This window comes from Myotis brandtii, unplaced genomic scaffold (genome assembly GCF_000412655.1).
Source record: "Myotis brandtii unplaced genomic scaffold, ASM41265v1 scaffold469, whole genome shotgun sequence".
Lineage (NCBI taxonomy): Eukaryota > Metazoa > Chordata > Mammalia > Chiroptera > Vespertilionidae > Myotis > Myotis brandtii.
Window position 1 is genome coordinate 293,471 of NW_005367911.1, and position 14,069 is coordinate 307,539.

At 43.4% G+C, this 14,069-nt stretch overlaps 1 protein-coding gene across 2 annotated transcripts in view; it reads right to left on the reverse strand.

Annotated features, from left to right (window-relative positions):
* Positions 1-13,778, reverse strand: part of DHX8 (DEAH (Asp-Glu-Ala-His) box polypeptide 8) — a 28,417-nt gene extending 14,639 nt beyond the window's left edge. The window contains exons 1-14 of one of the 2 annotated variants that reach the window (XR_001363933.1): positions 13,555-13,778; positions 11,852-11,937; positions 11,382-11,454; positions 10,215-10,300; positions 8,783-8,892; positions 8,027-8,392; positions 7,233-7,377; positions 6,936-7,139; positions 6,146-6,233; positions 4,155-4,252; positions 2,812-2,959; positions 1,437-1,618; positions 829-1,023; positions 331-516 (exon numbers count right to left, since the gene is read on the reverse strand). Coding sequence is in view for 1 of the 2 variants with exons in the window: in XM_005875667.2 (XP_005875729.1) it covers positions 331-516; positions 829-1,023; positions 1,437-1,618; positions 2,812-2,959; positions 4,155-4,252; positions 6,146-6,233; positions 6,936-7,139; positions 7,233-7,377; positions 8,027-8,392; positions 8,783-8,892; positions 10,215-10,300; positions 11,382-11,454; positions 11,852-11,937; positions 13,555-13,702 (2,115 nt within the window). In the remaining variant the exon portion in view is untranslated. The remainder of the gene's footprint in view (positions 1-330; positions 517-828; positions 1,024-1,436; positions 1,619-2,811; positions 2,960-4,154; positions 4,253-6,145; positions 6,234-6,935; positions 7,140-7,232; positions 7,378-8,026; positions 8,393-8,782; positions 8,893-10,214; positions 10,301-11,381; positions 11,455-11,851; positions 11,938-13,554) is intronic. The other variant, XM_005875667.2, reaches the window with a different exon arrangement.
* Positions 13,779-14,069: the final 291 nt, after the last annotated feature.

Sequence of the window (14,069 nt, forward strand, 5' to 3'; positions counted from 1 at the left end):
TGTGGCTTACTAAAAAGGACTACCCTGCCCGGCCGGTGTGATCAGTGGTTGAGTATCAACCTATGAACCAGGAGGTCATGGTTCAATTCCCAGTCAGGGCACATGCCGGGGTTATGAGCTCGATCCCCAGTAGGAGGCAGCTGATCAATGATTCTTTCATCATTTAAGTTTGTATCTCTCTCCCCCTCTCCCTTACTCTCTCTGAAATCAATTTTAAAAAATGTCTTTTTATTTAAAAAAGGACTACCCAAAAAGGCACAGGTACTCAAATCCAATTCCCAGAATTCAGTTCTCAACAGCTAGGAGGGTCACCAAAGTGTACCCAGTTACCTTCTTCAACAATCCAAAGAGCACATCAGTGTGAATTGTTCTCTCATGCGCCTCATCCAACATGATGATCGCATACTGCGTGAGGTCGGGGTCAATCAGGCACTCTCGGAGCAACATCCCATCTGTCATGTACTTGATGACTGTTTCAGGGCTGGTACAGTCCTCAAATCGAATGGTATAGCCCACCTAAAGCAGAAGTTCAAAATCTTAGACACAAATCTCTCCTTTGTGTAATTACCAGGCAAGATTTCAGCCCAGTCAAACCTTTACCGTTATCTTGATAGACAAGAATTTAACCAAGATGTACGGTGACTTCCTCATAGTAAAATCAACCTTGGACTTGATCCTGAACATATCAATGATGACGATGAAAACCTCTCTCCCTTAGGAGAAACCTGAAAAAAGGTTGCATTTATTCCCACTTTATAGATAGAGATCTGAGACCTGGCCTTACCCTTTCTTCAGGGATTTTACAGAACAGCTTCACTACCCACTTACCTCTTGGCCTAAGCAACAACCAAACTCCTCTGACACTCTCTTGGCCACTGACATGGCTGCCACTCTTCTGGGCTGAGTACATCCAATCTTGCCCCTGGAAGTGTAGCCCGCCTCCGCCAGGTACTGGGTGATCTGCGTTGTCTTCCCAGATCCTGTCTCTCCGATAACAATCAGGATCTGATTGTCATGGACAGCCTGAAAGCCAACAGAATACGAACACAGTCATTAAAATTTGCCGCACATCACTCTGGAGTAAAATAATGAATGCGGATGTCCTAACACTAAAGGAGAAAAAAGCATACACAATAGTTAGTATACATATGGTAAGATTACAACCAGGATGTAAGATTACATGCCTGGGTTGCAGGCTCAATCCCCAGTAGGGGGCAGGCAGGAGGCAGCCAATCAATGAGATTCTCTCTCATCATTGATGTTTCTGTCTCTCCCTCTCCCTTCCTCTCTAAAATCAATAAAAAAACCCACTTGGAAATGTTCTGGATTTTTTCCTATCCCCTTTGGAAAAGTCATTTCACACACCTGTCCAGCTAATTCCAATTAAAACATGTCATCTTATTCCCAGACCACTGTATCATAAAGGGGCTTCTCACCTGGACCAGCTGCTCCTTCAGTTTGTAGATAGGCAGGCTCTCTCTCTGCTCAAGGATTGACATCTGGGTCTTTTTTCCATAAGAAGCTTTGTTGCCCCCAAAGGCATGCTTCTTCCACTCGGGGATGTCATTGGGCATCATCCCAATACCCCGCATGTTGGCAGCAATCTGCCTGCCTTCCGCTGTAAAGGAAAACAAGTAACTTAATATTGTCCTCAAGCTACCCCCCTGCCCCCTCCTCCACATTCAACAAATCAGATTTCTCCAGTACATCCCTCCTCTCTGTTAGCTCTGTGTTCAAGCCACCATCCTCTCCCCTCTGAACTAGTATTATAAAAGCCTCCTAATTTATCAGTGTCTATTCCTGCCATTCTTCAGTGCACCCTCAAAATCCTTTAGAAATGCAACTCTGATCATGCCACACTCCTGCTTAGAACTATGCAACAGACCTAGCCGGTTTGGCTCAGTGGATAGAGAGTCAGCCTATGGACTGAAGGGTCCCGGGTTCAATTCCGGTCAAGGGCACATGCCCGGGTTGTGGGCTCCATCCCCAGTAAGGGGCGTGCCGGAGGCAGCTGATCAATGATTCTCTCTCATCATTGATGTTTCTCTCTCTCTCTCTCCCCCTCCCTTCCTTTCTGATGGCAATTTTAAAAATATATTATTAAAAAAAAAGGAACTATGCAACATTTCCCAGTGAACTTCAGAATTTAGCCCTAATTCTTAATACCATCTACCAAGTCCTAGCCTTCCACCCTACATCCCCCACTACTCACCCATTACTCTGTATTCCAGCCACACGCCTTCTTTCCCACCTCACAGCCTCAGCACAGGCTATTCCTCAACCCAGAACACACTCCCCAGCCCCCTTTAACAGACTTTCCCAGGGAAGTGACCCACTGCAGCCAACTACACTATCTGTACTTCTTCATATGGCACTGGTCATGACTTAGTTATTTGGTAATTATTTGATAAACATAACCTTCCCCACTAAATTGTCTCATCAAAGCAGCTGTATCCCCAGTTGCCTAACACAAATTAACAAAATACTTGTCATGACTATATCCAGCAGTTAGTTAATATTTATTATACAAAAAATTATATGAAAAGGGAAGTTTCAAAGCTGCATTATTTTTAAGTTATTCAGTAGAAAAACTCAGCCAGTTTAATAATTTTACCAGGGTTACTAAAACATTTTTTATTTTAAACATTTGTTTTAAAAAAACATGCTTTAACTAAAGGAAAAAGCAAATCACCAAACCCAAGGCTAAATCTTTGGTATGTGCTGGCAGTGCCCCTCCCAGCATACTTTAAAGGGTCAGATTTTTTTTTTAAGTTCACCCCCCCCCACACACACACACTCCTAGGGTCCTACCATCAGGCAAAGGATCAACCCAATGTTTGTTGAGTCCCATGGGAATAGAATCCATCTCGGCTTCTCGCTGGGCTTGCTTGAGTTCCCGTCTTTCTTTGGCCAAGGCACTCTGCATCATGGCTGCCTGAGAGAGCGAGCCATCCGGATTCTAATGCAAGAGGACAAAGCAACATTAGAGTGGGATCTCAGCGTGCATTAGATGTCCAGGAAAGAAAATGTAGATGTTAAACCACTTGAACCTAAAGAATAAGACTCACCTAAAAAACAGTTCATATCAACATACCAGACTACGTGAAAGAAAGTGTAGCTAATTCAGAGAAAATGAACAAGGACAATAATAAATCACTGAAGGAATTGTGGATGTTGACTTAAAATTGAGAACCCCAAGAGAGATAGAACATGTAAGAAAGGAATAAAGCCCTAGCTGGCTTGGCTCAGTGGATAGAGCATTGGACTGCAGACTGGAAGGTCCCGGGTTAGATTCCGGTCAAGGGCACATGCTCCGCTTGCAGGCTTGATCCACAGTAGGGGGCGTGCAGGAGGCAGCCAATCAATGATACTCTCTCATCATTGATGTTTCTATCTCTCTCTCTCTCTCTCTCCCTTCCTCTCTGAAATCAATAAAAATATTTTTTTTTAAAAAGGAATAAAAATTCTTCTGTATGGACCCAAGAACTAAAATGAAGACCACTGGGGACACTTCTGGAAGACAGATTTCAGTTCCACCTAAAGAACAAATGATCAGATCCACCTGCAGGTGGAATGAGTTTCCTTAGGGCTGTGAATTCCCTATCACCAACAATGTCAAGCAGATGTGAGAAGACCACATGGAGGAACACTGAAGAAGGATACATGGGTGAATACAAGCACTGAATGGGTGGCTGGGCTGAGAGACCTTTAAGAAAACCCTTTTCCAAATCTAAAATTTTATCTTAACTGTTCCACGAATTCTTCTCCTGACAGATAGGCCACAACACCCAGTGCTAGTAGCTTTACGTTAGGGGCCAACAGCAAGTGAACCCTTCCAAATTGCCTTTGAATAGGCAAGGTTATGATTCAAGCCCTAAGGCCTGGCATAATTGTGATGGTAGATCAAGCACACATATTTATCTCTGCTTCTTCAAAAAAAAAAAAAAGAAAGAAAGTAAGTAAAAGAATTACAAAGGCAAAAGCAGGGTCAATATCCTTTTAAAACAAAAATATTCTAGACCCCAATCAACAGTCAATACTACCTCCTGTGGTCTGAGTTCTGCTTACACAGATTAATAAACTGCTCTGAAAACTGAATTGTTACATTAAGAAGTTCACTTGGCAAGTCCAGATTAGAGTCCCAGATTTCTCACCTTAACGATTTTAATAGGGCTCATGTCCATGCTTTGCTTGGTGTGCCCTCTCAGGAAGGGAGGCTCTTCCTCAACCAGTTCGATCTCAAGGTCCTCATCTAAAAGTCCCCCCAAAAAGAAGAATTAGTCAAAAACAAAAGAGAGAAGTGACCAACCATTTTCATCAAAAGAATTAATTTCCATAAGCACTAGAAATCATCACCAAATTTGGCTCCCAAGGTCAAAAGGACAGAAATGCAAGTAAAACCACACCCAGGTGTCTGTTACCCCAGGACTCCAGCCATTTTCAGGGCCTTTGTGCTCCCACCAAGAACTAACCAGAGCCACTTTCAAAGACATTAAGCCTGTGGGAAATGCTGCTCTGATATTCGCCGTGGGCAAACTACGGCCCGTTTGAAATGAATAAAACTAAAAAAAAAAAAAAGACCGTACCCTTTTATGTAATGATGTTTACTTTGAATTTATATTAGTTCACACAAACACTCCATCCATGCTTTTGTTGCGGCCCTCCGGTCCAGTTTAAGAACCCATTGTGGCCCTCGAGTCAAAAAGTTTGCCCATCCCTGTTCTAGATGGTACTAAGGTACTTGCCATCCAACTTAATTATAGAATTTACTCTTAACCCACAATAGAGTTGCACACACACAAAAAGAATTAAGTTGGACAAAGGGACAATACTAAATGTTGCCAAGAATGTGGAGCCACAGGGCCCTGTTGGTCTGGCTCAGTGGATAGAGCATCAGCCTATGAACTCAAGAGTCCCAGGTTTGATTCCAGTCAAGGGCACATGCCCAGTTGCAGGCTCGATCCCCAGTGGGGGGCATGCAAAAGGCAGCCAATCAGTGATTCTCTCTCATCACTGATATTTCCATCTCTCTCCCCCTCTCCCTTCCTCTCTGAAATCAACACATATATATGTGTGTGCGTGTATATATATATATATTTTTTTTTTATTTTTTTTTTAATGTGGAACAAGAGAAACTCACTCACATTTCTGTTAGAAATGGAAATTGGTACAAAAACTTCAGAAAACAATTTGGACTGCTGGTAAAGTTGAACATGCACATTCCTACCACCCAGTAATTCTTCTCCTCAATATTTAGGAAAAAAAGAGAAGGTCTTGCATATGTGCAGCAAGAGACAAGTATAGGAATTTTTTAACAGTATTATTCATAAAGGTAAATAAAGACCAGAAACAGCCCATATGCCATCAAAAGTAAAATAGATAAATTATGGTAAATTTAGATAGAGCAACACTCTGTAGCAATGAAAATGAATGAAATACAACTATAAAAATCAACATAGATAAATACCAAAAGAATGATAATGAATCAAAAAAATTAAGTTCAAAAACAAACTAGTGTTTAGGGACAAATATATAGAGAGTAAAATGTTAATAAGAAGTGAGAAAATGAATAACACAAAATTTAAGAGGGTGGATGCACAGAGGAAGGAGAAAGATCTAATCAGAGGGGCATGTAGGGCGTCAAAGGTGCTGGTAAAGCTCTACTTTACTGGTAGGTAGATGTGTAGATGTTCACTTAGTAGGTGCTCATTTACTGTTGTTATATAAATTATATATGTTCCATTACAGGATTTATTTCACAATTTTTAAAAATTGTTAATGGACTGAGTTAAAAATTGTTTCTAGGACAACTCAGAGTTCATCTAAGTGGACCCAGGGTTTTCAGAACAATTACGAAGAATATGAGATCAAATTTAATCCTCAAAATATAATTAAACATTTTCTATCTTGAAAACTTATTATAAGCAACAAGCATAATAATATACAAATGTTTGCCAGAAACATGAATTTTTTTGCTTCCATCCTGGAGAGACACTTGTTCTTAGAGAGATGAGTGGTGAGACCCAAGGAACAAATGACTCAGAACCACTGGATTAAACTACAAATAAACCACCTTGATCCAATAGCTCAATTTTCCAACTTTCCTCCCAATCCATTATCCTGCTCAGTCCCAGTGGCTAGTTACCTTCTTCATCATCTACTTTAGGAAGAATGCCAGTCTCTTCATCAAAGTCTGGAAACTCTTCTTTGGAAAGAACATTAGCAGCAATCATCTAGCCAAAGGACAGAAAGCAGCATTTGTAACTTGCTAAGATCAAAACTCTTCTTTTGTAGAAGAATTAATACAGAGGTTTCATGTAGAAAACCAAGGTTTTTTTTCTCTTCTAACCCAGGATTGCAGAGCCTCAAACATCATAAATCCCATCCCTGGGGGACAAGACAACATGGTGCCCGAAAGCCTGGCTCAAGTGTCTCTTCCCCAGAAGAGTTATCTGCTAATTCTGCTCCTTTCCTTGGTTCCATAGCATTCTACACATTCCTTATTATGTAATATGTAAACCTTTACAATTTTTGGTTTCAATTTGTCTCCTCCACTGGACTTGGGAGTTCCTCAAAGGCAGGAACCATGTCTTTGTAGCCCTAGCTTCTACATAGTACCTGGGACACCCGTGGTTCTGATATTTACTGATGAATGATAAAAACAAGAGCAAAAATTTACATAGCATTACCATATGTGCAGGCACTAACCTAAGAGTTTTACTTCTATTAACTCATTTAGTGCCCACAAGTCCACCACCGGCTGTTTTTACAGAGAAGCATACCGAGGCACAAAGAGGGAGAATAACTTGGCTTAGAATCACACAGCTAGTAAGGAGCCAGAAGTCACCCAGGCCATCAAGCTCCAGGGCCCACACTCTTAACCACCATGCTACATACTGAAAGGCTATGTGGCTATGAAAGCAAATGGCCCCAACCTGTTTGATCTCCCACTTCTCTGGGTCAGAGATGCGGGTAAGGCGCTTGCGCTCCAGCGAGTCATCCTCTACTTCAGGGGCACTGACGAGGGAGAGGTGAGTGGGTCTGTCCGGATTCCTCATAGAAGTCTCCTCGTTGGTCTCCCCTACAAGATTTCGTCGTCGATTTGGGTTCAGATCTTCCCCAGTCTCTTGATCCACATCCTAAGGCACACAGAAAATGAAGCTAGCTCACTTGCTGTCCTCTTATGTGTCCTGGGCCATCAGATGTGGTAACAGGCTGGATATCTCACCTACCTTCATGCTCAAACTGGTCTTGGTCCCAGTGAAGGACAACACTTTGACCTTGACTCTCTGGCCTTTGCTCACCACATCAGCCACATTAGCGACACGGCCTTCCCGCCGGAGCTCAGAAATATGCACCAGGCCTTCCCACCGCTTCCTGAGGGAGAGTCAGACACATCCAAAGCATGTCTAAAATACCTTTTCCCAACAGACTTATACCCTTGTTGGAACTGAACAAATGGAAATGGTCTTAAGCTCAAGAGGAAAGTAACAAGAAGGGGGTCAAATAATAGCATATAGTATTACCACCCTCCCTCCCAAAAACATGAGGCAGTGGGAATAAGAATTGAGCAGCCTCGCCCTAACCGGTTTGGCTCAGTGGATAGAGCGTCGGCCTGCGGACTCAAGGGTCCCAGGTTCGATTCCGGTCAAGGGCATGTACCTTGGTTGCGGGCATATCCCCAGCACGGAGTGTGCAGGAGGCAGCTGACTGATGTTTCTCTCTCATCTATGTCTCTAACACTTTCTCCCTCTCCCTTCCTCTTTGTAAAAAAATCAATAAAATATATTTTTAAAAAAATTTGAGCAGACTCTTATCTGTCTCAATCAGCCAAAGGGCAGATCTCCTGAAGACCAAGGAAAGAAGAAATGGCTCTGCAACACTTCAAACACGAAGTCAATTTCTAATCAACTGATATGGCTGATTTAAGTGTCATTAATCATAATAACTTTCTATAATGTGAAAATCCCCAGTGATAAAGAAATTCTGCCCATTACTGGTGTGAAAGAAGGGCACTCGCCATTACCTTAGTCCCTCTAGCTGCACAAAGCATCCAAACTGCATGATGCTGGTAACTTTGCCATTGTAAATGTCCCCGATAGCAGGCTCTTCCGGGGGAGGGCGGTCCACGTGCTTATCCCGCCATCTGTCCAGATTCCTCTCCCCATACTTGTCTCGGTCCTTCCGGTCTTTGGGGGGACTCTGACTTCTGCTCCTGGACCGATATCTAGACTTCCCTTTATTCCTCTCACGGGTCCTGGAACGTGATCGAGAGCGGGACCGGTGTCTCCGTTTGTGGTCTCTATCACGGTCTCGTTCTCTATCACGATCACGGTCACGCTCTCGGTCTCGGTCCCGGCTCCGGCTCCGCTTCTTCTTCTTTGTCTTGTCCCTAACAAATCAACAGACACCTGTGTAAAAAAGAAACCAGCCCAATTCCATCTCTGTATCCCCAAGCACCCAGCACAGTGCCATGCACCTGGTTAAGTGCCTTCTAAGAGTTAAACTGAACTACAGTTTCAATAACTATGACATCCCTGCAGATCAATAAAGAACGAGGCCATAAACATATTCAGCCTCTGAGCCCATACTTCTATCTTCTGAACATCTTAGCATTTGCTGCATACATACTCCTGCCAGGGAGCAATAAAAATAGATCTAACAACATGGTAATGGCCAGTCTAGATTCTGTAAACTAGCCCAAAATTTTCCTTGGCTGGTCCGCAAAATTCAACTATCATAGTATGCTAAACTTCCAAAAGATAAGACATCAAGGACAAACCGGTGCTCAGCATCTCTTTGCTTCTCCTGGCCTGCTGCGCTGGGCATTAAAGCCTCCAGTTCTTTCAGGACATCCACAGCGACTTTCACATCATCCTCATCCAGCATGGTCTACAGAGGCAGAGGAGAAAAGTTAGAAGAAGAAGAGGTGGGGAGAGAATATCACTCAAAATCTGTACTTCAGGAGCATTTGAGATCTTGTTTTCTGACAATGTCCTCAGTTTGGCTCAAATAAACACTTATTTTAAAAAATCTGGCCGAAACCGGTTTGGCTCAGTGGATGGAGCATCGGCCTGCGGACTCAGGGGTCCCGGGTTCGATTCCGGTCGGGGGCACGTGCCTGGGTTGCGGGCACATCCCCAGTGGGAGATGTGCAGGGGGCAGCTGATCGATGTTTCTCTCTCATCGATGTTTCTAGCTCTCTATCTCTCTCCCTTCCTCTCTGTAAAAAATCAATAAAATATATTTAAAAAAAAAAAAAAAATCTGTACTTCAGGTACTACAAGTCTGACAGTCTCCACATTGCTAACTGCTTATGTGAAGGAAGCGGGGGCGGGGGCAGAGGGAAGGTGGAGATTCCCAACACAATTTGAGATAGAGGCAGAGGTATGCGCAAAGGCTCTTGGAAGTCACTTCTACATTTGGCAAATCCCCTTTCTCCTTAATGCAAGGCTATGGAAGGAAATTAGATATCACCCCTTCTGTGAAAGCAATGCAAATAAAGATTATAAATAGAAAATAGATGCTAAAATTTTTAAAAAGCAACTCTCCCTCTGCTTTTCCTTCTCCCCTTTCACCTGCTTGATTTTTTCTATAGTTCTTACCCCTGTCAGCTACATACACATATGTACTTACTTATTTGTTTATTGCCTGTCTCCTCTCTGCTAGAGGAGCTTACATATTTATTTCCTGCCCCCACCCCAATACTAGAATGTAACCATCTCCAAGAGGGCAGAAACTCTAATCTACCTTGTTCACTGCTGTTTCCCTGGTACTTAGAACAGTGCTTGGCACATAGTAGATACTCAATAAATACTTGCTAAAATAAAATTTTAAAACCAAAACATTTCAAAAATTAGACATTCTAACAAGTAATGGAGCAAAAAATCTAATTTTACACATCAGACATCTGTTCCAGAACCTTAAGTTATTTCATACCTATTTCATATCCCTATTCACAGCTTTCCACAATTCCTAATCTCATTTCCTTCAAATATCATTCTTGAACCCTTTAACATTATTCTATATGTAGTACATGCTCAGGAATGATCAAATATTTTCACTTCGAAAAATATATTACAATAAAGAAAAACTTAAAATAATAAGTAATGGAAAAAGAGAGAAAGAAAAAAATTAACTAATGAGACAAAGAAAAGAGACTGGGTTGGGGTAACATGCAGTTAGAGTAGACATTCTCAAAATGGTATCAGTACCCGAACAGAAGGGTTGTCTGGTTGGCAAAGGACTGGAAAGAGTTCTTTCAGCTTTTCTTTCTCAGTTTTGGGTTTAACAACTGGATCTTGTTTCATGAAAGAATTTAAAAGAAAAGATATATTTAATATTCTTAATGGTTAACAAAAGAACTTCATTAGATTTGCATCAAACTAAAAGCAGAACATGGAACTTTTCTACATATTACTCTTATATATCACTAGAAACATAATTTAATTTTCTAAAAATAAAACTCTATATATAAAACTCTAATATGCAAATAGACCGAACGGCAGAACCACCAAACAACAGGTCACTATGACGTGCGCACTGACCACCAGGAGGTGCGTGCGGAACATGGCGGGCATCGGTAGCAGTGGAATGGTGGAGCAGGTGAGTGGGGGCACCAGACCAAGGCAGGGCGCCAGTCGCTGTCATCGGGGCGAGCCTCTGGTGGTTACTGAAAATTCCTTGCTCTTGCATGCCACGGTTCTACCTGGCACTCACACCTGCTGCCGGCGTCTGGTGCTGGTCCTGACCGCTCAGCGCCGTCAGCGGGTGTGAGCAGCAGTTGCCAGCCCCAATTGTCCCTGAGGGCTTCTCCACCTCCCTCTGCTCCTGAGGGGCGATCTGGGCAGCAGCCACCGCTCACACGCACTTACAGCACCAGCCCCACTCGCACCCGCTCCTTGGTGCCAGGCCCAATCGCTCCACACCGTCAGCAGCAGCTGTGGGAGCAGCAGCGGTGAGAGCGGGGCTGCCGGCAGACAGGGGACCAGGGGCCATGGTGGGAGCACGGAGGATGAGCCGAGACCCGCCCCTGTGCCCACTGCAGCTTCACGGCCCACAGTTCCTTTCAAGGTGCACGAATTCATGCACTGGGCCCCTAGTTGATTATAAAACCTCAACAAACTATGTGGGCATCGGGAAGTGTATCAGTATTCATTTGGTTGGTTATGTCTTATAATCCTCACAATTTTAACTTTAAGTCATTTGAAAAATTTTACTACAACATTTACTTGTTCAGCAGCTGCAACAAGCAAAACAAATACAATATTCTTAATGGTTAACAAATGAACTTCCACACTAGATTTGCATCAAACCAGAAACAGAATGCTTGACAGTCTACACCATTCTGGAGGCTAAGCTCAGCTAGCAGCTCTGCTCACCTTTGCTAGTAGAAGGCTTTGCTGGAGGCCGCATGGTTTGTATGAGACGCAGCAAGTTACTAATAAGAGAATCCTTTGAAAACAAACAGAACAAAAATTGTCAGCTCCTAGATCAGTGCTTAAAACACTAAGAGGGAAGTCCTCTAAGGTTTAGAGAAGAGTAGTTATCCCTGCCTGCCCCATTTTTCTAGAAAAGTGTCACAGGAAATCCAGTTACATCACCACTGCTTAGTGGCATGAAAACATTACACTTGACTGTCTAACCACTATGCTGTACACCTGAAACTGATACAGAATAATATTGAACATAAACTGTAATTGAAAAATAAAAAAAATTATACACTTAATGATGTATCAGATTGGTATGTACAAAGTATCTCCTTTCTCTATCAAAACCCTAATTAAATCCTATCAAAATTAAAATTCAATAGTGACAGTAAAATAAAGCAGGGGTCTCCAGACACACATACCGTGAATTCTGCACCATTTTTGACCAGAGAAGTCTTAAAAGTATCAAAGGTGGTATTTTTCTCAGCAAGACTGATCACAAATTCAGCTGCAAGAGAGAAAAGAAATTAAAACAAGAATGGAGACTTGAGCAAAAAAATCAATTAAAAAATGTTATAAACAAAACTAACTAGGTTATCCAAAGTCATAAAAACCAAAGACCACCATCCAGTAAGGGTAAAGGAAGAGAACTTAGACTACCAAGATTATCCATGTCGGTTCCAGCTAAATTTTTAAAAGATATCATTGGCTTTATTGAACGATTCATGAATCAGGCAGCATCCCATCTAGTAAAAAGAAAGGTATTCTTATTCTAGTTCATTTTTCAAAATCCTCACCCTAGAATATGTTTATTAATTTTAGAGAGAGAAGAAGGGAGAGTGAGAAACATCGACTGGTTGCCTCCCGTATGCAGCCCAACTGGGGATCAAACCTGCAACCTAGGTATGTGCCCAAAACCTTTTTGGTGTACAGACGATACCCCAACCAACTGAGCCACCCAACCAGGGCTCTAGTTAATTTTCACAAATGAAAAGCTGTCACTACAAAATAGCTCACCAGGCCTCTGAGTGAATGTAAGGAAGACCTCCTTGTCCCATATCATCGTAATCTCTTCCATGAAACTACTAGCTAGAGGTTACAATGTCTGAAAGCATGAGCCCATACATACACCCACACATACACACACTCGCATCGGATGCATGCACAGGATGCTTTCTACAACTTTTGGAAAGGCAGACTCTATATGTGAGGGCCGGGCAACTGCTGGATGGTACAATCTCCAAGTTAATGAAAGACTCACTTGCCCCCCAAATTTTTCTCCGTAAACCTGCCTAGTTTTTGAAACTTCTAATGTTAGAGCTATTTAATAATTAAGAGATTTTCAGAAGAGAAGTGCATTTTAGGATAAGCTGAGATAATATGCCTCCAACTGTGAGTCCTATGAGAATATCTGAATGATTTCATTCGGATTTTAATCCTAACAAATAACAATAACATGGAAGATCTGAATAACGAACATAAATTAGTCCTAACATACCATTTCCATGCTGGAATGTGCCTTTACCTGTTTGATGACAATAAGTGAAAACCAAACGCCATCAGGCTACAATGGACTTAATAACAACAGTGCCAGTGGTTAAGACTTTTTGACCATCTACTACACGCCAATCGCTATGCTAAGTGCTTCCTTCCCATGATCCTCACAACAGCCCTCACAGGTCGTTATTGTGGGATATCCTGGGCCAGGTCAGGCCGCCCCAGAGATCCCACAACGGCGTATTGATTACTTTGCCTTAAAGTGACTCAACAAGCAGCCGGTGCAAGAAGAATAATGTCTACCATCATTATCATCATCCTCAATAACAACAACAACGACGACGACGACGCAGCTGCTGTTGTTAATGCTGCTTAATTTCTCTGAGGCTGGGGGGAAAACAGCAAGCAGCGATGGCCGCTCTGGGTTTCACTGACAGCCTGGAAAATGGTATCTAACAATTCCGCCGGGAGAGCTCTTATGCGGAGGCCACGGCCGCAGGTTTCCTGGGCCCAAGTCTCTGACAGAGACAGAGATTCCTACGGACACACACCCAGCCCCTCAACCCATTTCTCCTTCCGCTTCCCTGGACCCCAAACCCGGAGGCCGCGGAAACTTCCCCGAGCTCACCCAGATCCTTGTCGTTGATCCCCAAGTGATTGTCCAACTCGGTGCAAACCTTCGACACTAAAGACAGATACTCGAGTTTGGCGAGTTCTTCCGCGGGGCCTAGCTCCGTCCCGTTTACGGCTCCCACCATGGCCACAGCCACCGCCATGGCTACGGCTTCCGCCCGCCGCCTCCTCACCGCTGGCCTTCGGAGCTACACCGGCCCGGTTCCAATTTCCACTTCCGGGTCGGTGCACATCCCTTTTGTTTACGATAAATTGAAAAACTCCAGGAACTTCCCGTGACGTAACCGGGTGGATCATAGAGATCAGACAGGAAGTGTTTGAGGAACGGACGGCCGAGTGGGCTACTCTGCCCACCGGATGGCGCCCTCTACAGGCCAGCGAGCTTCTTGGCGGACTCTCAGGCCCGGAAACAGTCGCTCTCAGCGCGTTCCTTTCCTGCGTCGGCAGAGGGCGACCGTGGCCCGCGCAAAGGGCGCCGGAGGAGGTCGCGATCCACACGCGCCTGCGCTT